The sequence below is a fragment of the Anopheles arabiensis genome, chromosome 2 (assembly GCF_016920715.1).
Source record: "Anopheles arabiensis isolate DONGOLA chromosome 2, AaraD3, whole genome shotgun sequence".
Classification (NCBI taxonomy): Eukaryota; Metazoa; Arthropoda; class Insecta; order Diptera; family Culicidae; genus Anopheles; species Anopheles arabiensis.
In genome coordinates, this window is record NC_053517.1 from 64,656,864 (window position 1) to 64,679,207 (window position 22,344).

Genomic DNA, 22,344 nt, shown 5'->3' on the forward strand with positions numbered 1-22,344 from the left:
AGAGTGTGTGCCTTTCTAAACCTGTGTTTGTTGCTATAATCTATATATTAAAATTACAGCGGATGCTTGAAATCATCGGATTTTTTTTAAATGTCCACAATGTTTGCACGGGTAAGCTGTGATTTATAAATCATAATATTTAAAAGCATATGTATATAAAATAAATTGCATGACTAATTGCATATGTTTTTGGAAAGTTTAACTAAGCAGATATTTATTCTCTAGTATTTCCAGATGCTAGATGATGTATTTGTTGGACATCCGCTTTTATATAGTCTGTGTTGTCTGTCTTTAATCCAAATACCCTACAGCTTCACACGATGAAATTTTATTTTTATTTATTTTTTGTACGAACTGCATTTAAGTTCAAATTACTTAATGGCTATTTCGGGGATTCTTGTTAAAAAATTTAATGTTAAATGTTTAAACACTTTCTTAAAACACTTCTTCCTGGAAGTGAGCATCAAGTGATGGGAATTGGACTGTAATCACTCCATTCCAATTCGATTCCTAATGAGTCTGACTGAAAAGAGTGCCGTAGAGTCCAATTAGCGACACATAAATTTCACACCCCAGAAGAAAGAGTTAAGAAAGTGTCCCAAAATTATGAGAACCCTGTAAATAACTTAAATGCAGTTCGTACAAAAATATTGAAAAATCTTTATCGCGTAGCATTGAGCAGTAAGGTATTTAAATAAAATTACAACGCGCACTGTGTAAATTCCAGTGTAATTTATTAGACCGTTGTGACTCAGTCAACTAAATTTGATTACAAAAATAGATAATCCTTGAAGTCGATAACTGTTATAATCACTCAGTATGATAAGCAAGTCAACAAACCTACGTCGGTTTTGTTAACGGTTGAATATCAGTATTCTACCACTGCAAAACGATCGACGTTAAAACGTTTCCAGCACCGAATCAATACTGGCACCAGCTCCAAGATGTATAAAGTTAACCATTTCGAACGGCATGCGATGTGAGAAGGTGCAATACTTCTCATCATTGAAGCGAATGGAGTAGTGCGTATCCTTCACTCTGATTTCCAGCGTAAATGGTTCCCCCGTGCTGATCGGGCATCCTCCGGACCGTTCCTCATCCTGCCAGCACTGATCGACGTATGTGTTTCGGACGATTCTCCTATCGCCCGGCCGAATGCTCAAATGCAGCGCGGTGTCATCTCGCGGATCTACCTCGGGGCCGTATTGCAGATTAATGTTAAATCTGTGTCAAAACAAAGAAGCACCAATATGATCCTCTCGATTGCCTTTCGTTATTAGCAACTTATTGTTTTATCACCTGTCAGCTGTGAGTGTTCCTTGGACTATGATTTTCTTTCCCGGCTGCAATCCACCAAGGATGGCCCCAAGGCATGGCATCTCCTGCAATGCAAGGTTAATTTCGTTTTATTTGAGAATCTATATTAAATTACAAAGGTAGATGATGTACAAACCGGATTGAATATCGGAAGCATTAGCGCCATAATTTCGCCTTTCCGTTACACCACAGTACAAATGAGCTGCTGACCAAACATACGACGGTGCCAAAAATGTTAGTCGCTCGGACAAGCTTATCTAATCGATATCTTTTCCATAAGGATTTCCATTATCTAAGCTGGTTTCGCAAACGTTTTTCATTTGCTCTTTTTTATTATTGTACCAAAAGTTTGGAAGAATTTCGTAAATTTAACAGACATTTGTAGATGTGGCATCTGCATAAAGCCGGAAGAAATACAAAAACACACTCACACAACACCAACGACCATTTTGAGTCACCCACATTTGGCGTCCGTTATCAATCGGCCACTATCTTTAGGGTAATCAGGTACGAATCAATGAGCACAGTACGATAAGGTCGAACCCAAACCCGAACCGAGTTGTGTTGTCGCAGTGCACTAAACCTGTTGTGAGTTATCTATCGCTAGGAGTACTGTCAGGCTGTGTACATTGCGTGGTGCATATTCGGACGTTCACAAACAAAGTACACATTGCAACCATGGCCCAGCTACCCGTTTACAACCCGGTAAGGTTTATAATGTGATTGCAATAACGCCCATCTTTTAGCCAGAAGAGTTTAAATGCAAACCGTTTAATTTGTTTTTAGCCTTCCCCATTCCTTGGTCAACTTCCCTCTGGATTGGGACTGTATAGAAAGATCACGATCCGTGGACGAATGACTCACGATATGTATGGCACGAATGAACGAGGATGAACGAACAGAATCTAAAAAACAACAACGCACACTAACCCAAACGCCGTGTATGTCCTTACGACACTTACCTTGCAGGTTCAACATAAACCTCCAGGTTGGACCCAACGTAGACCCGAGGGATAATTCAGCGCTACACATTAGCATTCGGCCACGGGAAGGACTGATCGTGCGGAACACGTACCAGTTTCAAAGCTGGGGCGTTGAGGAGCGCTTTGGTGGATGTCCGGTACAGAAACGGTCGTACTTCGATGTTAGCATTACGGTGAAACCGGACAGCTACGGTATTGCGGTGAATGGATGCCATTTCTGTGACTTTAATCATAGGATGCCGTATGCGTCGGTACGGTTCATACATACCGGTCCAGGCGCACAGATAGATGCTATTATAACGGAATAGGAAGGACATGGTGTATTTCTACTTTAAGTGCGGCAAATAATTTACACTGTTAAAGCCATATTGCCAAACAACGATGTGCGTATGTTTATTATAAGGACAAGTGATTAATACTGTCTAGCTGGAATTAACGAGCTAGTATTGACAGAAAGAAATGCTGGCTATTTTGGGATGGTTGCTATGGAGCTTTAAATCACAGCTCTGGTGATGTAGTTCAGCTTGGATCATAAAGTTTTCTGCATACACCTTTTGTTGAACTTCTCAGCTTGACACGACAAGTGCCTATCAGGCAACACTAAATGAGTGCCAATCGGGCCACACACACATTGAACTGAGAATAAACTTCATTCCTGCATTAAGCGTACAAGCGAACAGACGTATTTTTTCTTTTGGTGAATCAGTCCACTCGGTAGTCCACTTTGCGTTTTCTCACACTTCAACACCTTTTCCTTTTAATTGTTTAATTATTATTACATCCATCGTCCGTCAAACAACCCAACTATCGAGTGCAAACTTACCGTGCTGTTGTATGAAATAAAATCATTTATTATCAAACTGAAGTTGAATCGAAAAAAAAAATCCCTTCCGGGGGTTCGAGCCTGCCCGTATTAAACCTCTTATCACAACAAGGTATCGTATGAACGTTCACGCCCAAGAAAATAAAAGTCATCCGGTATCGATAAGACAAGGCTTAACAGTGCAAGTTCAATGGTGAAGGTTTGGTAAAAGTTGGTATTAAAATGTAAAAAAAATTGCAAAGCTAGCAGTAGATGTGAATGACATGGTTTATTCGCTGAACGACCTTAAACGCTACATATGTTTGCAGGGGAGCCGTCCTTATTCTGTGGTAATGGCATCAACATTGGCCCCCTCGCCGATGTGAACAAAGCGCACCGATGCGTACGGCATACGATGGTTAAAGTCACAGTAGTGTGCACCGTTCACTGCAATGCCGTAGCTATCCGGTTTCACCGTGATGGTCACGTCGAAGTAGGACTTCTTCTGGACAGGACAACCGCCAAACCGTTCCTCGATCCCCCAGTTACGGAATTGGATGGAGTTACGAATAATGACACCGTCCCGGGGTCGAATGCTTATATGCAGCGCCGTATCATCGCGTGGGTTAGTGTTTGGTCCGGTCTGCAGATTTATGTTGAACCTGAAATCATATACATTAGACCATGGGCAAATGGAATGGAACGCCGTGCTGCACTACCACTGTTACTTACTGGTCATGAGTCATCCGTCCGCGAATCGTAATCTTGCGGTAAATGCCTAGACCGGCTGGCATATGCGCCAGGAAGGGAGTTGGCTAAAGTGTATAACCGGAAGTATGATTACGTTATTACAGCAGGTTAATTCTACAGGTACAAAGTCTACTAACCGGACTGTATGCAGGAAGGGCCGACATATTGATAGAAAACACTGGACTGTAACGTTTACTGAGCTATCCACTTGTGCACCAGGGCGTAGTTTCGAGGAAACTGGTACAACTCTTCCGATGCATCGATGAATGATACTATGATAGGAAGAAACAAATTTTGATAAGAAGAAGAAAAAAATGGTTCATGATAAGATTGTTTTATCGGACCCTTTTGCGTGAATCAGCGCGTCGGTTGTTTGATCGGCAACCTCTCTCTCTCTCACACACACACACACACACTGAACGACGCTGACCTTGCGAAACGGTTTGGGGTTATTTGGCACAAAGATTAAAAAAATGTAACATTCATTTGTTGCTAGTATGTGATTTTATACTTGTTGCTAGTTTAACTCTTAACAACATGCCCGTCATGGGTTCAAGCCCCGAATGGACCGTGCCGCTATACGTAGGACTGACTATCCTGCTATGAGGGGAATCTATTAAGTCACTGAAAGCCAAGCTCACTTCACTAGTGGGTACAGGCAGGCCTTGACCGACAACGGTTGTTGAGTCAAAAGAAGAAGAAGTTTAACTCAGAACAGCTTTACATAGTTTTGTAAATGACTGTACATGACAATTCGATACTCACCTTAACGAATCTTATCTATTTTTCATCAATCGCGAGGTACAATCGCCAAAATATACGACTTAACAACATGCACGTCATGGATTCAAACCTCGAATGGACCGACACCTCCGTACAGCAGAACTGACTTGACTGCACTATGGGCATGACTGTGGCGGGATGAAAAAAAAACAAACAAACAAAAAGATCAACGTAGGTCGTTCGTTCTTTAGGATGAATTGAATGAATCGTATAATTCTGGTTCATGAAGCACAACTTTAATACGTCGTACTAGGCGACTCCATAGGTTATTTTGAATGGTGTAGCGGATTCATCTTTCCTACAAAAATCTATGTTGTACGTGCTTTATATAACATTAATTTAATTTCCCTTCTGAAGGATGTGTTGCTTTTAATTTACTGTTTATTACCACTGATTTGTGTTCCCAATTGCATGTGATTTCTAATATGGCTACAAAATTATTTGATCGCCAGCCTCGGGAAAGGTTCAAAAAGTTAGTTGTTTAATTCTAATATTTTGGAGTGCAAATTTGTACCCATTTGTCACATAAAAGGTAGTTTTATAGACTTTTTTAGACAGTAACTATTCTTCATAATAGGTAATAATTATGAATGAATCATTATCACAAAATTTTACAGAAGGAGCAAACGGGAGCATCCTAGAAACCGTTCAAGACCTTTTAAGCTGAAAAACATTTTGTAAATTAATCTATTTTTATCTTAAGTTCAATATCAGTGACTAAAGGTAATAAACTAAGAAAGAGTTATTACAAATCATGTAAAAACATTGTTTGTAGAAAACAAGAAAAAAAGTGCTGTTAGTTCTTATTTGCTCGGACAATTGCCAAACCAAAATCATCAATTTTCTTTTCTTCTTGGGGCACACAACAATCGTTTTTGATACAGGCCTGCCTGTACCCAATAGTGAAGTGAGCTTGGCTTTCAGTTACTTATTGATTATCGTAACAGGATAGCCGGTCCTACGTATGGGGAGTACGTACGGTCTATTCGGGGTTTGAACCCATGACGCGAATGTTATTAAGTCGTACGAGTTGACGACTGTACCACGAGATCGATCCAAAATCCTCAAGGACTTGAAGAAGTTTAGGCCGTAGTTCGTGTGATATCAATGCCTAAGAAAATACGTAATTCTCTTCTGTTTAATCAAAACATATAATATTCAAAAATCGAATAATGGATTCGGTAAAACGATCATTTTATGTAGCGCAACGTGGTTGTATGGTTGCGAAGAACATGTAAAATGTGTTGTTCTATGAGCATACTTCACTACAAATTACGAAAAACAAATAATTTCTGAAAAAAACATCCCGACATTTTTCTGAAACTGCTCATTGCGGACTGTCGACGCTATGATAGTCAACCGATCATATAACTGATTGCTTAACCCGTTAAGCTAAGCTTTAACGAGTCAAGACTGATTATGATGTGGTGTAAAAAAAGATAAGAATGAAAAAATGTCTCTGCCAAATCATTCGTCGCTTTTGAGCTACCATGAAATAAAAAATACCATAAAAAAGACACATTCCGATTAAAGCTTGCTGTTTTGTCTTTAAAAGAATAATTTAAAAGTAATTTAAAATTAACCTGTTCTTTAACCGCTCATGAAGCCGTATTGGTTCTGAAAGTGATACTAGTTCCAAGCTTAAACGCTACTTTTACCGAATCTTTTCCATTTCCGCAACGAATTGTAAGCCTGTTCAGTTCCTTTACCCGTAACAGTGCCTCTTCTGATGAAGTAACTGATTCCGCAGGCCGGATGTAATCATTCCCGACAGTGTATGTGTGGTGTGTAGGAATTAACCTAAATGCTTACAAATTGAGCTTTGGAATTAATTTTGGAAGTTAACTCAATTTTTTTTTTAATAAAACATCGAAAAATGTCTTTGAAGATTATTGTTCATAAAAGTTCATTCTATGACGGTGATGACTCGCAAATGTAACTTGCGTTACACATTTAGTTTTGTGTCTACATTTATTATTATCATTTATAATTAATTTTGAGGATAATAATGAACCAATTTGCTTGAAAAAATAATCTAGTGACTAGTAAACAAATCTCCACTAAACAATATAGTCCTCATCATGTATAAAATGTCCAATGTATCATATAAACGTAACCCAATGTGTAAAACAGTACTAGTACCAGCCAACAGATGGCGCTACGACCTAACTTAAATACAACTAAGGCCGCGCTCTGTCACCTTTCTGTAAAGACATCCGGCTCTTGGTTGGCTAGGATAGGGTATAAATTAGAAAAAGGGGGGGAAGGAAGAGAATTGTTGTAATAAATGAGCAGTGAGTTTCTTTGTTTGGTGCTAAGATTCCCCGGGTGATGGCGAATGCGATTGCCTTCTCTACGACATCATTTAAAATCAGTAGCGGCGCTACCACGGCATAGACTTCCCAATTTACATTGGAAAAGAGGTACAGTCAGTCCAAAAAGTATTCATCTAGCTGAATATTTTACAGAAAAAGGCGAATTATGGCCGCAATAGGGCGCAATGGGGCGGTAAAAGTAATCATGGGATTTGATAAAGGGACTATCAATACACACGCACTGCTAAAAAAATAAGCATTAAAATAGTGCAATAACAACTAAATTATTTAAAAAACTAAAAAGTCCTTTGATTGGCGCGCAAAAAGTATTCGTCTATCAGACTTTTTAATCATTTACATTGGCCAAGCACTATGTTAGACGTGACTAAATTTATTATTCTCATACAGCTAGTTACATCTATCTAAACTAATGCATTTCTGTTGTTTCAATTGCACTTCAAGCGGTCAGAGAAGCACTAAAGTTACATGAATGGAGCATGATAACGAAAATCGAATCTTAATTCTATGCATAAGCTATCCTACCCATTTTTGAAGGTTACAAAATGTGTGGGAGGCCTCGTTCCTTCATTTGATCAGAGTTTGGCCATTTTTCTGACACTAATTGTGTGACAAACTGCCATGTAAGCAGCCATCCTTGACGGTTAATCTAACGAAATAAGCGGTTTAATGTCCAAAAAATCAAATTTGACCAAGAAATCAGTGCATTTTATGATGGTCTGATATGGGTCACATTTGGTTGATGGGTCATACTGCGTTTCATTGCAGCTGGTCATGTTATGGCTTGAATGGGTATCTGTATCTATTACTAAGAATTTATGTTGATTAGAGAAATGGAAAAGTGGAGGGATTATTAGAACAAACGGTGGACGGTCAGTTTTCGCCAGCCTCGGGGACCCTTGTAGCTAGTACTCTGCCCATTTTTATACGTACTGCATACTACAGAGTAGCGATCTACGGGGTCCCAAATCGGCTGAACCCCATGCGACCGCCTGCCGTTAGATCCGCCGCTAAGTAGTATACATACAACAGATAAAACATGATCAAAGTGAAATATACATTTTCTATCGTATTTACTTTCTTAAATACAATAGAAAATTTTAAAATTGATAATAAAATAATAATTATTTTTAGTTTGATTTTTTATAAATTTATGTGGATATTTTATTTTAGTTCTTATTATCTTTGGCCGGGTGATGAGTTCTTGAAGAGTTCCACCAACTAGAATAGAAAAAAAACAAACAATATTACCAGCCAACAATGTAGTTTTGTAAACATTTGATTGTAGTTGTTAATATTTGATAGACCTAAACAAAATGCCAAGTAGTCTGTTGGGAATATTTAACGATCAACCGTCAAAGTTAGCGAATTCAAAATATTAACGAACTTAATGACATTTAACGAACGAAATGTCAAAGGTAGGAAGACGGCTGCTTGGGAAGTGTCAGATTGAAAACCGCATGGAACAGAACACAACGTAGGGCAGACAACACAACAACACATTCCTGAATAAAAGAATTCTATTTTCATTAAAATCACCAACATATGGTGCCTAAGGACCTGGATTACTGGTGAAAGTGAAAATGACGCAAGCCAAAGCCTCAAGCGAAGAAAGTTTCCGTGGTTTCTCGGACTCAGAAAAGGAAAATAGCACGATAATAGACAACAGTGCAATGGCTCTTGCTCTCGCAAAGGAGGAACGAGATGGCTTGATTGAATGTCTAGTAAGACTAGAAAAATTTGTGGAAAATTCGGGAATTGTTGAGTTGGAACAAGTCGAAGCTCGATTAAAACGTCTTGAGAGGTGCTGGGAGCATTTTGTAAAGGTTTCAAAGGAAATAAGGCAGTTTGACGACCAGCGCAACAAGAAAGAAAATTTTGCTATATTTGCTGACTTCGATGAGCGTGTGTGTGCTAACAGGCAGACTTAAGAGAATGCAGCGTAGCAGCAACGTGCCAAAGAAGGACGAGAATATGAGCAACGTTACTAACACATCCACAGGCGGTGTGAAGCTCCCCAAAATGGCGCTACCAGAATTTCAAGGTAAATTCGATGAGTGGCTACAGTTTAGGGACATGTATGAGCAAATGGTGCACAACAACATAACTCTTTCTAAAGTAGAAAAGTTATATTATTTGAAGAGTTCGCTAAAGGGTGAAGCATTAAAAGTGATCGAGGCTTTTCCGATATGCGCAGCAAGCTATGATGCTGCATGGGACGCTGTGGTAAGTCGTTTTGCTAACCCATACATACAAAAGAAAAGACATACGAATGAGTTGCTAAACTGGCCGAGAATGAAAAAACCAACAGCCGCAAACATCAACGCTGTAATCGATGGTTTTGAAAGGCACACAAAGTTATTGCAGCAGTTAGGAGAAACGCCGTCAACATGGGGTATCATGCTCACGCAGCTTTTAACATTAAAGCTCGATGAAGGAACTCAGCGTGAGTGGGAGCGAACAGTTGAGGCACAAGATGATGCTAATTACAACGATTTAGTAAAATTTTTGCGAGGACAAGTACGAATTTTGGAAGCTTTGGGCGAAGATAAAATAGAACAGCGAAACCAACCGTTGCCAACATCAAAAGCTCCGAAATTGGCGATTCACGTGACAGCAGGTGAGAAAAAGCTTAAATGCAATGTTTGCGGTGCAGAGCATTCAACAGCAAAATGTGACGAGTTCATTTCAATGGCGGTGAAAGAACGAATCAAGATTGCGCGAGCAAAAGAGCTTTGTCTAAACTGTTTAGGAAAAGGCCATTTTCGAAACCAATGCGTATCAAAGGTACGTTGTCGTGCATGTAAGGGTGCTCATCATTCTCTTTTACATATGTGGTTACCGACAGAAAACACTATGCCTAGCACATCAGCTCAAAGTAACAACAATGTTGATGAAACATTCGTCAATGAAGCACAAGGTGCAAATCATGGAAATGCTACGCTCACTATGGCTGTTACAAGATCAGGTGTTTCTTGTGGCGTGCTTTCTACAGCTCTAGTAAATGTGAAAGCAAAGAACGGTATGTTCATTCAAACGCGAGCACTATTAGATAGTGGCTCACAGCTCAACGTCTTGACTGAGAAACTTTGTAGAAGGCTTGGTTTACAACGGCGAGCTAGCGGAATCAAACTAACAGGTATAGGAAAGCATGAGGTCAGTAGTGACATAGCTGTAACGGCGGAAGTTGGGTCGCAGACCAACAATTATGCGAGAAGAATGGAATTCTTAGTGATGGACGGCATCACTCACAATCTTCAGCCAGTACAGCTTCCTAACGCATGCATTCCGGATGAAGGTAAAATAGCAGACCCTGGATGGCATCAGGGTGGAGAGATCGATATGTTGTTGGGGTCGGAGCATTTCTTTGAATTTCTAGCGCTAGACGGCGGCCGGCCTGGAGTCTATAGAATGAACGATTCTCATCCATATTTTGTTAATACTGTGTTCGGCTGGGTATTAACTGGGCCAAAGCAAACGCAGCAGAAAACATCAGCGATTTGTTCTCATGTGAGTATTGCGGAGCAAATTGAGCGATTTTGGTCGATCGAAGAGGTGTGTCCAGAGAACAGCTTGACCCAAGAAGAGAAAGATTGTGAGCAAAGTTTCGTTACAACACATTCTCGTGACGAAACGGGTCGATACATAGTAAAACTTCCCATAAAGCTCAAAGGTTGGGAAAGGATTGGAGAGTCCTTAGGAACGGCAAAGAAAAGATTTCTACAACTGGAAAACCGATTGTCGAGGGATGTGGCACTATACGAAAATTACTGCTCAACGATAAAGCAGTATCAAGAGCTGGGATATTTAGTAGAGGTATCTCCTGACATGTCACAAGGTGACAACGTGAAGCCATGCTATTTACCACATCACCCAGTTGTGAAATTATCCAGTGCTAGCACCAAAGTGCGCCCGGTTTTCGATGGTTCCGCTAAAACCTCAACTGGTTTTGCACTAAATGATTGCCTCCTAAATGGACCTGTGTTGCAAGACACACTCTTTGATCTAATTGTGCGATTTAGATCGTATGCCATCGCACTCATTGCGGACATCGAGAAGATGTACTTGCAGGTAAAGGTTCATGAGGAACACACACCATTGCAACGCATCTTATGGCGATCTTCTCAACAAGAGGAGATAAAACATTTCGAACTTCAGAGAGTCACATTTGGCCTGACGTCATCATCCTTTTGGCAACTCGAGTGCTCTTTCAACTTGCGGCGGATGAAGGAGAGCGATTTCCATTAGGTAAAAGGGCTTTACAAGAATCATTCTACGTGGATGACTACATCGGTGGAGCAAATAGTGACGCTGAAGCTGTCCAGCTAGTAAGTGAGTTGCGGCAACTATTGGAGAAAGGAGGTTTCCATTTACGGAAGTGGAACTCAAATAACAAAATGGTTTTGCGAAACCTGTCTCCAGAGGAGAAAGATAAATGCAAGCTTGTGAGTATCGGACCGGAGGATCAAGTAAAAACGCTTGGCGTATATTGGGATCCAACTACTGATTCGTTAGGAGTAGCGGCAGATTTCGACGATGTGTCAAATGAACCTCCTACCAGGCGGAACGTGTTTTCGTTCATAGCCAAATTATTCGACCCGCTTGGCATAATTGCTCCAATTATCGCCTGGGCGAAAATCATGATGCAGCGTTTGTGGATAGCCACAAAGGAATGGGATGATCCAATCCCGGTGGATTTGGCTGACCAATGGGAATTGTTTAAGAAACAATTGTACCTGGTAAAGGAGATGCGGATTCCAAGGCATGTGATGCTTCTTGATCAAACCAATGTGCAAATCCATTCTTTTGCAGATGCTTCCGAAGTAGCCTATGGAGCATGCGTTTACCTCCGAGTAACAAATCGCGAAGGCACAGTGAAAATAGGTCTCCTTGCAGCAAAATCTAAGGTAGCGCCACTTAAGAAGTTGAGTTTACCACGGTTGGAACTCTGTGCTGCTGTGTTGGGAGCGAAACTTTGGAAAACTGCATGCATCGCTATGAAGCAACCAATAACAGAAAGTTATTTCTGGAGTGACTCTACCATTGTGCTGAACTGGTTAAGATCTCCATCGTATACGTGGGCGACTTTCGTGGCAAATAGAGTCGCCACGATACAGGACTTAACCCAAGGAAATCATTGGCAACATGTGAAAGGAAGTGAAAATCCAGCAGACATCCTGTCCAGAGGTGCTTTACCTAATCAACTCACTAAGGAATGGTTCCAGGGGCCACACTGGCTCTCGAATAATGAGTGCACATGGTCATTTCCTGAGGAGAAATCTGACATCGATGAATCGCAACTCGAGCGAAAGCGACAAGTGGCTGTAATGACGATGGGCGTTGCAGAACATCCCTTCCTGGATCGCTATTCCTCCTACTGGAAATGTGGTAGAGTGGCAGCTTATTGTATCCGGTTTGCTCAAAGATGCAGGAATGAGCCATTAGTCAGCGGTCCGATTACATATAACGAATTTATTAGAGCGATCCGACGTTTAGTCGTCGATTTACAACGAATTGAATTCCATGTTGAGATGCGGGAATTAGAAGAAAAGGGAGAATTGCTTAGCACATCAAAACTAAGGAAGTTGCGACCGTTTCTGGATGATGAAGGTGTCCTACGTGTTGGAGGACGTCTTAGGCAAACAAACATCAGATACAACACAAAACATCCCATGATTCTTCCGGCAAAGGGCAACTTTACGCGAATTGTTGCAAAGGCATACCATGAGATGGCGCTGCATGGAGGTCCTCACATCACCCTGGCAACAATGAGGCAAGTTTTTTGGCCTTTAAATGGCAGAATATTGGCAAACTACATACACCGAAACTGTTTAACATGTTTCAAGGCTAATTCAACACCAGTTGCGCAGCCAATTGGCCAGCTACCAGTTAAGAGAGTGACACCAGCCAGGCCATTTCTGACGACTGGTATCGATTTCTGCGGCCCTGTGTATTTAAAACCAGTTCACCGTCGAGCAACATCTCAGAAGGCATACATAGCAGTTTTTGTATGTTTTTGTACTAAAGCAGTGCATCTCGAACTGGTTGAGGATATGACAACATCAGCATTTTTGGCGGCATTTAGACGGTTCATTTCGCGTCGTGGTTATCCCAGTGATGTCTATACGGATAACGGTTTGAATTTTCGTGGAGCGCAGCGTGAACTTAATGATCTTTTTCGTTTGTTAAGCGACGACTCTTTCCAGGCAACTACAAGGGAAGAAACGATGAAGTGTGGAATCACCTGGCACTTCATACCTCCGAGAGCACCCAACTTTGGAGGGCTATGGGAGGCGGCCGTGAAGTCGACTAAGAAGACGCTTACCAAACTGTTTGGATCCCAGCGATTGTCATTTGCTGACATGTCTACCGTGTTGACACAGATCGAGGCTCAGCTTAACTCGCGCCCACTCACACCCTTATCGGAGGATCCAGAGGAGCTCAACGTATTGACACCTGGCCATTTTCTCATTGGAGAAGCTCTATTGACGTTACCAGATGCTAATCACGTGACAACACCCGAGAATCGTTTGAAGCACTTTGAGCAGCTGCAGCAGCTCGTGCAACGGCATTGGCAGCAATGGTCGAAGGAGTACATTTGTGAGTTGCATAATGTCAGTCAAAAGGGATTACGAAGCAAGAAGATCGAGATAGGTCAGATGGTAATTGTGAAGGAAGATTTACCACCAAACGAATGGTGTTTAGGCAGAGTAATAGGAGTGCATCCAGGTAGTGATCAGGTAGTAAGAGTAGTGACGATTAAGACGTCTAAGGGAACTTACAAGAGACCTGTGTCAAGGGTGTGTCTGTTACCAGATAGTGAAGATTAGATTGTTGAAAATGTTTTTATTGAAACATTACTTCAAGGCGGCCGGTATGTTGGGAATATTTAACGATCAACCGTCAAAGTTAGCGAATTCAAAATATTAACGAACTTAATGACATTTAACGAACGAAATGTCAAAGGTAGGAAGACGGCTGCTTGGGAAGTGTCAGATTGAAAACCGCATGGAACAGAACACAACGTAGGGCAGACAACACAACAACACATTCCTGAATAAAAGAATTCTATTTTCATTAAAATCACCAACATAGTCTGTTATACTAACCTCGTCATATTTCCGAATATCAGACTGTCGTTGATTTACATCATTCACAATTTGAGTAAATGCGGGGTCCAGACCGATGCTAAAAATGTAAAAAAAATATTAAAATCAGTGTTGAATGTTGATCAATAATCTCCCCACAGCTTTCTTTCTTTACCTTTGCACAATTTGTAAAGCATTGCGAGCTATCCATCGATTGTAGGCTTCGTATCCAGCGGCTGATTTCTGATAAACAGCCCTGAGTATGTTTGCCCATTCGCCAGCAATCGGATTGGTAAAGACTGAATCTAGGAAATCGTCCAGAAATTGTTCACTCTCCGAGCAAGCCAATGCTTCTATGACATTAAGCCGTTGGCCGTAATCGTTCACTGATTGCAAACTGGCCCACAGTGTCTCTAGCACATCTGGTGAGGCTATGGTTGCACCTCCACAGTAAACACTGTATTTTAAGTACATGGGCAGTGGTGCTAATCCGTTCAAATCGTTCAGCATCCGCGCCAACGCCTCGGTGCGACATTCGCTCGATCCCGACCGGCAACTCCATTCTATAACGGCACTGCGTAGCTGCTGTGTTTCATGCTCATCAGAAGGCAATGCATCAAAGCCTACGGCATTGAACACGTTCGCTGTCAGTCCGGTAACAAAACGCTGCATGAAAAGAAGCAAGGACATTCATAAAACATCATCTGCAAAGGGCTATACGCTGCAATATGCTATTAATATACTTACAGAAAACGCCTCAAATGCCATGCGTTCCACCACTAATGCGCCTTGCAGCACTCCTAAATTATCGTTGGCAAAGGCAACACTCCATGGTATGGCATCAATCTCGTTCTCGGCATACGTTAGCAGGTTGTAAATAATGTTCGCTCCTACCCGTCCACTGTAGTACAGTTTGAAACAGTCATCTAGCAATTGTCCTCGTGAAATCGGAGAAATGATCGATGGGTCACTGCTCAGCTTAGAAATTAAACGGATCCAAAGATTCTCGTCATAGTTAACACGATAATAGCCAGTTTGCTGTGGGTTTACTACAATAAAGCCATCCATCAAATCGCCTTGTTCCAAAGACACCTGGGAGGTACCCTGTGGCATCCAGAACTGTTGCGACTGTACTGTCCCAACCGATTGGTGGACGTGGTATGTGATCGGGATCCACCAGGTTCGATCGCTCGTGACCACCGATCCACGATACAGGAAATGTTCTTGCATGAACGTCAGTTCACCGTTGCTCAGTGTTACCGTCACTACGGGATAACCGGATTGGAAGATCCAAGGTCTCATGATTGTACCGACATCGAGGCTAAGTGGAAGCACAGCATCTTCGCTAGCCGCTACCTGAAGACTCTCGAATAGATCATCCGGTGTGACCGATCGACCTTTGCTATAAAATGAATCGTTTTCGTTAATGAAGGTGGTGGAAATGATCTCGACCTATCATCATCTCGGATCTCGGGACTCAACACAAACATACTTAACACTAATGTATCGCCGAATTCCTTTCACAAACGTCAGCTCACCGAGCGCATAGTGGAACATGCGGAAAATGCTACCACCTTTCTGGTAGGAAATGATATCAAACATGCGCTCTATATCGGTCCGTGTTTCTACATTGTACGAAATGGGGCGTACGTTGATATCACAGTCGAACAGTAGCGCAGGTTGCAGAGCTTCGACGGTAAATTTCTCCTTGAATCGAATGCTTGGTTCCACCTACGAGAACGAAATTCCACATAATCCACAATCGTATGCATCAATGAATGGGATATACATTACCATGCTGCTAAGATAGTACTCGTAGAAGGTAGCGAACCCTTCGCTGAGTGACAAATCCGACCACCAGTGGGGAGTTAACAGATTGCCCAGGAACTGATGCACAAACTCATGCACGACGGTAGCGATGACGTTTTCCTTATCACGGTTCGTGCTTGTCAATTCATCGTACAGCAGATATCGCTCCTCGTAGATGACTAATCCCCAGTTTTCCATCGCGGCAAAGTAAAAGTCCGGTACTGCCAACTGATCGAGCTTGGGCAGATCGTACGATTGGTTAAAGTACTGCTCCACGGTACGGATGATTTCTCCGCCCAGATCAAGACCGTACGTTTGGGCAGTATCGGTAACAGTCGGCGGAGCAATCAGTTCCATGTTGATGCTGGATGGTGGTCCGCGCAAAGACAAACGTGTGCTGGCAAAGTTGTTCGTAATGGCAAACGCCACCAGGTAGGTTGGCATGCTCGGAGTTGTATGGAAGCGCGTTTGTTTCAGTCCATTACCGCTAGAAAAAGGATACCCCGGTTTAAGTCACAAACATGGGTTCATTTTGGTAATGCAAAATACATTTCAATTGAGATTATGAGTCATTCATAGTTCGCAATACTCACGTAATAGTGGTCGATTTGATCGGCATGTTTGAGTAAACCTTCGTGCCAACACCACTTGTGATGCTAATGGTAAAGGTAGCCCTTATACCAGGTTCATCGTAACACGGAAATGCCGTACGGGCATCCACCGGCTGAAACTGCGTGACGGCACTGTAGCGAACCTCATTTCCACTGTTGTACGATGTCCGGTAAAAACCACCGAAATCATCTCGAAGCGTGTTTTCAAACAGTATCGTCAATTGATAGATTCCGCGCTGCAGCTCATGGTCCGTCCTAATGGTAAGTGTTTCAAGTGCTGGGTCCTCCTCGACGGTATTGATAGGTATATTCAGTTGGTTGGCATTACGAACCTCCACCTTCACCAATTTACTGTACAACGAGTGAAGCACAATCGATCTAGTAGTCTGCAGCACCCGAACTCGTATGGCAACGGAGCCACCGTAGCTAAAGTCCTCCGCGTGAACGTTTGAGCTAAGCTCGAGCACGTAACTTTCCGGGATAGTATCGTTCGGCAGTCGGTACTGCGACGCAACTCTCGAACTTCGCTCACTAAACTGTTGGTGCTTGAGCAAGTGTAGCTTGCTACGATCCAAGTGTCCCGGCTGCTGGTGACGTTCAACCGATACCGTTACGGTGGGTTGTTGTGCCCGTAAAGCACCGGGAGCAAGAGCACACATCAACAGCACGGATAATCCAATCCTGATGAACGCCATATTTTCCCTCTGGCCGTTGGCGTACGTACTCACTGAGCTAAGTGGCACGTGTTACAACTGCGGTAATCCGCGTAAACTGAGTAAGTGACCAGCAATGCACCGGTGTTTTATGTGGGAGACTATGACTAAAACTAATTCTATCGAACCTTCTTCTTCCAGGATCTAATCACGCAATGAGTGCAATGAGACACAACATTCGCACGAGTGACGGGTAGCAAAAAAACCTTTTATCAGTACGCACCGCAGAAAACAATGCAAACCGATTAAGGTTTGATTCAATCGATACTATACCACCAATCTGTCCGTGTTGATTACGGCCGTCAAACAAACGTAGCAACACAATCTTTGACCGCCAAAAAACAAACGCAATCGATTGATGTAGGGGTTTTGTGTTTATTCTACTCCTGATATAGTATCAATAATCGTACTCTAATGATCTTGATCCCGGGTACTTGCGCAATGGGGCTACGGAATCCAGGATACGGGAAAACAATAACCCCGCGTGATATCGCAAACACGATGAATCATCGGAATGATTATCCCATGAGCAGGTGAACCGTGATCGAGACCAACAGTGCTGCTATCGAGAGGCCAATCGTTGCCGCTCCATCGTCCTCTTCCGTCGTCGTTTGCACCACTGTAGTCGTTACGGAGGTGGGTCTAGTGGTCGTAGTTACGGCGGACGATGGGGTGGTGGTAGTGGTGGTTGGTCCTGCAGTCACCGTAGTCGTTCCCGGCGCTGCAGTGGTCGTCAATAGGGTCTCTGCCGCAAACTCGGCTAGGAAGTTGGACAGCATCAAGCCCTCGAATCCATTCACCCAGTCCAGATTGGCTTGAGCCGTGGTGCGTAGGTTGGCCGCCGTCTGACTGTTGACTCTGCTGCCCAGTGCAGTGATCAGAGCGTTGAGCTGTGTGGTGAATGAAAGCGTTCATGAAGCACTTGCCATTAACGAAACGAATTGTTACCTTACCTTATTCATTTCCTCCACGTTGTTGGTACGCGAGGCAATAGCCGACAGTGCCGAATTGAGCGTGGACGTGGAAAGCGTGCTGACAAACTCATTCACCAGCGCGGGATCCATCAGGAACTCGATCAGCGCGTCCACACCGGTACGGCCGCCAGAATAGATTGCCTGCACGACACGGCGCCGTTCGTCCGCACGGTAGTTGATCTCCACGCCCGTACCACTGCCCAGGGCGGTCGTCAGGAATGCCTTCAGGAACTCCTTATTGTTCGAGCAGCCAAGCGAATCGATCAGCATCGTTCGTTCGGCGAGATTTTTCGAGTTCATCATCTTCCGGTACAGATACTGGAATTCAGACTCTAAGGCTGAGCGCATACCGTAACAGTACGTCACGCTGGCAATGTCCGGATGGACGGCTGGACCCGTCCCACTAGCCTCAGCCTTCAGCAGAGCGGCCGTCTTCATCAGACAGTCGGTGTAACCCATCGAGCAAGCCCAGGTAGAAATGGTCTGCACGAGATACTTGTGCAACAGCGTGTCGTCGGGCGAAACTGCGTCGATCGTTAGCAAACTGTAGATGTCTTCGATCAGCGCATCTACGAATATCAAAAAGTTGTGGTACTCGGCCGTTCCGCGGAGACGGTTGTTGAAGTAAGTTAGGGCAACGTTTGCCGCCGTCCACGGTGCGTACTCCCGCTCGTTGCGCAGGTACGTCATGAAACGCAGGGCTACGCGCAGATCGAGCCGGCCGGATCGAGCCAACCAGTAGGCGTCATCGATGAGCTGCGCACGGTTAAGCCGATGTATGCTGGCCCAGTTCTCGTGTAGCGCGTTGGTAATGAGCTCCCAGTTGCGTTCGTCGTAGTTGACGCGATAGTATCCGACCTGCTGCTTGTTGAACACGATCCACTCATTTGCGGGCACGGTCGTCTCGATGCGGGCCGCCTTGGTAGCGAGCCACTGGAAGTCATCGAACTCGTTGAAATCGGCCTTCGCCTGGTGGACGTAGTTGTACGGGATCATCCAGATGTTGGTGTTTGGCACTTTGCGATCGTTGTAGAATCGCTCCTGCGAGATAATCACATCTCCGGTGTCGTACGAGCGGCGTACATTCAGCACGGGGTAGCCTGCCTCGTTGGTCCAGGTGCGCATGATCTGGGCGACGGTCACTCCATTCGGCAGCACTCCTTTGCCCTCGATGGCGCTCTGCAGCCCTGCGTACAGCTGCTCGTCCACCGCACCCTGCAGGGCACGATCGGTAAGATACGCCTTCAAGCCGGCCTTCCAGTTATCATCTCCAAGCACGTGTCGCATCATGTTCAACACACTGCCAGCTATTGCGTCGAAAATGACAACAAAAACCCTTTTTTTGAGCATTTTTCTTGAGAATGGGACAGGAGAGATCGATATGCTTACATTTGTCATACGCGACACGATCGAACAGAGCCGATATTTCCCCCGGTGTAGCTGCATTCCAGTTCATCGGCCGGGTGGAAGCCTGCCCGTCCTGGCCCATCGCGTACTGGATGACCTGCTGGTTGAACAGCTCCCAGTACTCCTGGCCCGGGTAGGCCATATCGAGGGCGTAGAACTCGTAGAGCGTCGCGAAACCCTCGTTCAGCCAGATGTATTCCCACCATTCGGGCGACACCAGATTACCGAACCACTGATGAGCGTACTCATGCGCAATCGTGGTCGCGACATTCGTCTTCCCGCGATAAGTACTCACTGCCGGGTTAAACAATAGCGCTTGCTCCCTGCAATAAATCGAAAACCAATTCGAATGATAACCAATCGAGGGATAAATGACACTGTGTGTACGCAGCCATAATATATGGTCTTGCTTGGGGCCACCCCTACCGCTCCTAATCGCGCTATCGAAGATTGCATCAAACGGTTTATGGACGCGGTTCAGCGTTGCGTCAGCGGTGTATCACATTGATGCGGTAGGATCAATTGAAGGACGGCAATGCGAAAGCGCAAATAACAATCGCAAAGGTGACTTGCGTGACTTTATCGCGACTTACCTGTATGTCACCAGGCCCCAGTTTTCCATTGCACCCGCAGCAAAGTCAGGGATAGCAATTTGATCCAGCTTCGGCATGTACGTATCGTACGGGATGCCAAGATGGTCGTCCAACACCTTCAGAATCTTCACTCCAGCCTCCAGAGCAAAGGCCGCCTCATTGAACGCATTCGGGCGAACGTAGACACGCTGTGGGCCCGACACGCGAAACTGGAAGTCGGAAACCACAAATGCCAGCAGATAGGTAGACATGGCTGGGGTCTTTTCGAAGTATGTGGTGCGCATATCGGTCTCAATGTCCGTAGTAGTCTTTTGAGGCATGTTCGAGATGGCCTTGTAGTTGAGGCTATGGGTGATGGAAACGGTGAACGTTGCCTTCAGACCCGGTTCGTCGTAACAGGGGAATGCCATGCGGGCGCTGGTTGATTCGAACTGTGTCGTTGCCAGATATCTGTTAGTGATGAAGATGAGACGAATGGTTACATTACACTATTCCCGGTGTAACTACTACACAACGACGCATCTCGTTACAGAAAATAGCCAGAGCCGCAGTACTAACCTTCGCTCGCCATTGTCTGCCACGTAGGAGGAGACATAGAAACCGTCATCGTTGGTAGCAAGTCGACCCTGGAACGCAACCTCCAGCAAGTAAGTGCCAGGCTGCAGGATCGTTGGGCTCGTGAACGTGATATGCTCGAAGGTCGTATCCGTGCTGTACTGTACATCGCCGATCAGTGTCGGTGCACCGGTCACACCATTCGGCAGGGAGGACACCTTGGCCGACGACATCACTAGACCGCGGTTATGCATCACTAGCTTATCCGTCGCCTGCACTACCTGCAGCTGAATGCCGACGGTACCAGTGAACGTACGCTCATTGCGATGGATTTCGGTACGCAGATGGAGATCGTAGTGAATCGGGATGGACGTTGTTGGCAGACGGTAGCGTTCATCAACGGCCTGCGCCGGAGCTACGCCGATCTCATCACTCGCAACACCACCACTGAGATCACTGGCACCAGGGAGCTGTGGTTCTTCCTCATAAATTCCACTACTCTTGTATGGCGGTCGATCGGCTGATGCCAACAGGCAGCACAGACCTAACGAAACTAGTAACAACGAACGCACCATTATTGCGGGGGTACCACTCTACCTATCAACCGGCAGGCTTAGCGGTGCACTAATCAGCCAATACTCCAAGCCAAATGCTTTAATACCTCCCGTTCTACGAGCGATCTACGACGATCTCTATCGCTCTCACACCATATCTCCATATCTTGCTCTACGGCTTACCGCTTTCCCGGGCAATTGCTGGCTACATCCATTGACAACGCAACGGGTCGGTGCAGGTGTAGTGTATATCAGCGACTAACGATAAGATAATCGCTTGCGGTCGTAATATTTTATTGGTACATTGCTACAGCCCAATCAATGTATCTTATCTGTTTCTCAGCATATAAAAAGATGTCCATGTTGATATACCCCACATAACCTGCAGTTCCCATAAACCTGTGTATAATATTTAGCCAATATACACTCTCCCCACAAGTGAACATAATGAGATACATCTTCTTCTTCTTCTTGTTGGCATAACGATCATCAACGCGCGATCATGCCGGCCTATACATCATGCTTTTCAGACATATTGAGTATCATATCATGCAGCCGGATATAGTCAGTCCTTCTTGCTGCTGGGGGACTGTCCATATGAGGCTTGAACTCACGACGCGCATTGTTGTTAGGTCGTGCGAGATGACGACTGTACCACGGGACCGCCATAATGAGGAACATATTGGATCTAGCATTGTTGAACTTACTTAGTGATCGTCACTCATTAGTGTTGTAAGAAACACCACCCACCCAGGCTTTATTTTTCTGCAACCGGTCCCTTTTTTACTGCGCATAAATTCGCAGGAAAAAAGGCCATCAAAACATCCATGTGCCACAGTTTTGCTGTCCCAGTTCATTATCCCATTGTAAAGAAAGGGATTGCGTTACATCAACAAGTTCACAAATCATTCCCTACCTGAACAGTGGCATACACATACAATGGATTAGATTAGATTGGTAATCTTATCAGTTGTATACAACAAGGTGATAGGAATTGAATGACTTCTGCGACTGCTAATCGACTATTTAGCCCAATACTGCCGGCGTGGTGGATAAGGAGGATCAAACAATA

At 44.1% G+C, this 22,344-nt stretch overlaps 5 protein-coding genes across 8 annotated transcripts; 1 reads left to right on the forward strand and 4 right to left on the reverse strand.

Annotated features, from left to right (window-relative positions):
* Positions 1-717: 717 nt before the first annotated feature.
* Positions 718-2,385, reverse strand: LOC120902887 (32 kDa beta-galactoside-binding lectin lec-3-like). Of its 2 annotated transcripts, XM_040311968.1 has the most exons (4): positions 2,280-2,363; positions 1,454-1,519; positions 1,300-1,382; positions 718-1,224 (listed from the first exon to the last, which is right to left on the reverse strand). In XM_040311968.1, exons 2-4 carry the CDS (start codon positions 1,481-1,483, stop codon positions 900-902), a joined length of 438 nt encoding a protein of 145 aa, XP_040167902.1. In that variant the 5' UTR covers positions 1,484-1,519; positions 2,280-2,363; the 3' UTR covers positions 718-899. The 2 variants fall into 2 exon arrangements, with proteins under 2 accessions (XP_040167902.1, XP_040167911.1); XM_040311977.1 differs by lacking the exon at positions 1,454-1,519 and having other exon boundaries at positions 2,280-2,385.
* LOC120902918 (galectin-4-like) lies at positions 1,740-2,702 on the forward strand. Its single transcript, XM_040312005.1, has 3 exons — positions 1,740-2,022; positions 2,104-2,186; positions 2,287-2,702. Exons 1-3 carry the CDS (start codon positions 1,996-1,998, stop codon positions 2,606-2,608), a joined length of 432 nt encoding a protein of 143 aa, XP_040167939.1. The 5' UTR covers positions 1,740-1,995; the 3' UTR covers positions 2,609-2,702.
* Positions 2,703-3,369: 667 nt separating this feature from the next.
* LOC120902902 (galectin-7-like) lies at positions 3,370-4,722 on the reverse strand. Of its 2 annotated transcripts, none has more exons than XM_040311986.1 (4): positions 4,618-4,722; positions 3,990-4,124; positions 3,835-3,917; positions 3,370-3,764 (listed from the first exon to the last, which is right to left on the reverse strand). In XM_040311986.1, exons 2-4 carry the CDS (start codon positions 4,014-4,016, stop codon positions 3,443-3,445), a joined length of 432 nt encoding a protein of 143 aa, XP_040167920.1. In that variant the 5' UTR covers positions 4,017-4,124; positions 4,618-4,722; the 3' UTR covers positions 3,370-3,442. The 2 variants fall into 2 exon arrangements, with proteins under 2 accessions (XP_040167920.1, XP_040167928.1); XM_040311994.1 differs by having other exon boundaries at positions 3,990-4,103; positions 4,618-4,717.
* Positions 4,723-8,102: 3,380 nt separating this feature from the next.
* LOC120894355 (thyrotropin-releasing hormone-degrading ectoenzyme-like) lies at positions 8,103-17,355 on the reverse strand. 2 transcript variants are annotated; one of them, XM_040296881.1, is made up of 7 exons: positions 16,459-17,355; positions 15,851-16,352; positions 15,549-15,787; positions 14,804-15,458; positions 14,232-14,722; positions 14,078-14,156; positions 8,103-8,189 (listed from the first exon to the last, which is right to left on the reverse strand). In XM_040296881.1, the coding sequence occupies exons 1-7, from the start codon at positions 17,169-17,171 to the stop codon at positions 8,148-8,150; spliced, it is 2,721 nt and encodes a 906-aa protein (XP_040152815.1). In that variant the 5' UTR covers positions 17,172-17,355; the 3' UTR covers positions 8,103-8,147. The 2 variants fall into 2 exon arrangements, with proteins under 2 accessions (XP_040152815.1, XP_040152814.1); XM_040296880.1 differs by lacking the exon at positions 8,103-8,189 and adding an exon at positions 13,904-14,021.
* A 189-nt stretch (positions 17,356-17,544) lies between these two features.
* LOC120894354 (aminopeptidase N-like) lies at positions 17,545-21,360 on the reverse strand. The gene is made up of 5 exons (XM_040296879.1): positions 20,722-21,360; positions 20,164-20,613; positions 19,553-19,893; positions 18,143-19,470; positions 17,545-18,079 (listed from the first exon to the last, which is right to left on the reverse strand). The coding sequence occupies exons 1-5, from the start codon at positions 21,291-21,293 to the stop codon at positions 17,708-17,710; spliced, it is 3,063 nt and encodes a 1,020-aa protein (XP_040152813.1). The 5' UTR covers positions 21,294-21,360; the 3' UTR covers positions 17,545-17,707.
* Between the last annotated feature and the right edge of the window lie 984 nt (positions 21,361-22,344).

Coding starts and splice junctions, on each gene's coding strand:
- LOC120894354 (XM_040296879.1), bottom strand. CDS start 21,293: ATGGTGCGTTCGTTGTTACTAGTTTCGTTAGGTCTGTGCTGCCTGTTG. Junction 19,471..19,552: donor TCGTGTCGCGTATGACAAAT/GTAAGCATATCG, acceptor TCGACGCAATAG/CTGGCAGTGTGTTGAACATG. Junction 18,080..18,142: donor ACGTGGAGGAAATGAATAAG/GTAAGGTAACAA, acceptor TTCACCACACAG/CTCAACGCTCTGATCACTGC.
- LOC120902918 (XM_040312005.1), top strand. CDS start 1,996: ATGGCCCAGCTACCCGTTTACAACCCG. Junction 2,023..2,103: donor AGCTACCCGTTTACAACCCG/GTAAGGTTTATA, acceptor ATTTGTTTTTAG/CCTTCCCCATTCCTTGGTCA. Junction 2,187..2,286: donor GGACGAATGACTCACGATAT/GTATGGCACGAA, acceptor CTTACCTTGCAG/GTTCAACATAAACCTCCAGG.
- LOC120894355 (XM_040296880.1), bottom strand. CDS start 17,171: ATGGCGTTCATCAGGATTGGATTATCCGTGCTGTTGATGTGTGCTCTT. Junction 14,157..14,231: donor GCTTTACAAATTGTGCAAAG/GTAAAGAAAGAA, acceptor TTACATTTTTAG/CATCGGTCTGGACCCCGCAT. Junction 14,022..14,077: donor ATATTCGGAAATATGACGAG/GTTAGTATAACA, acceptor TCTTTTATTCAG/GAATGTGTTGTTGTGTTGTC.
- LOC120902887 (XM_040311968.1), bottom strand. CDS start 1,483: ATGGCGCTAATGCTTCCGATATTCAATCCG. Junction 1,383..1,453: donor TGCTTCCGATATTCAATCCG/GTTTGTACATCA, acceptor CTTGCATTGCAG/GAGATGCCATGCCTTGGGGC. Junction 1,225..1,299: donor GGAACACTCACAGCTGACAG/GTGATAAAACAA, acceptor GTTTTGACACAG/ATTTAACATTAATCTGCAAT.
- LOC120902902 (XM_040311986.1), bottom strand. CDS start 4,016: ATGTCGGCCCTTCCTGCATACAGTCCG. Junction 3,918..3,989: donor CCCTTCCTGCATACAGTCCG/GTTAGTAGACTT, acceptor TATACACTTTAG/CCAACTCCCTTCCTGGCGCA. Junction 3,765..3,834: donor GGACGGATGACTCATGACCA/GTAAGTAACAGT, acceptor ATATGATTTCAG/GTTCAACATAAATCTGCAGA.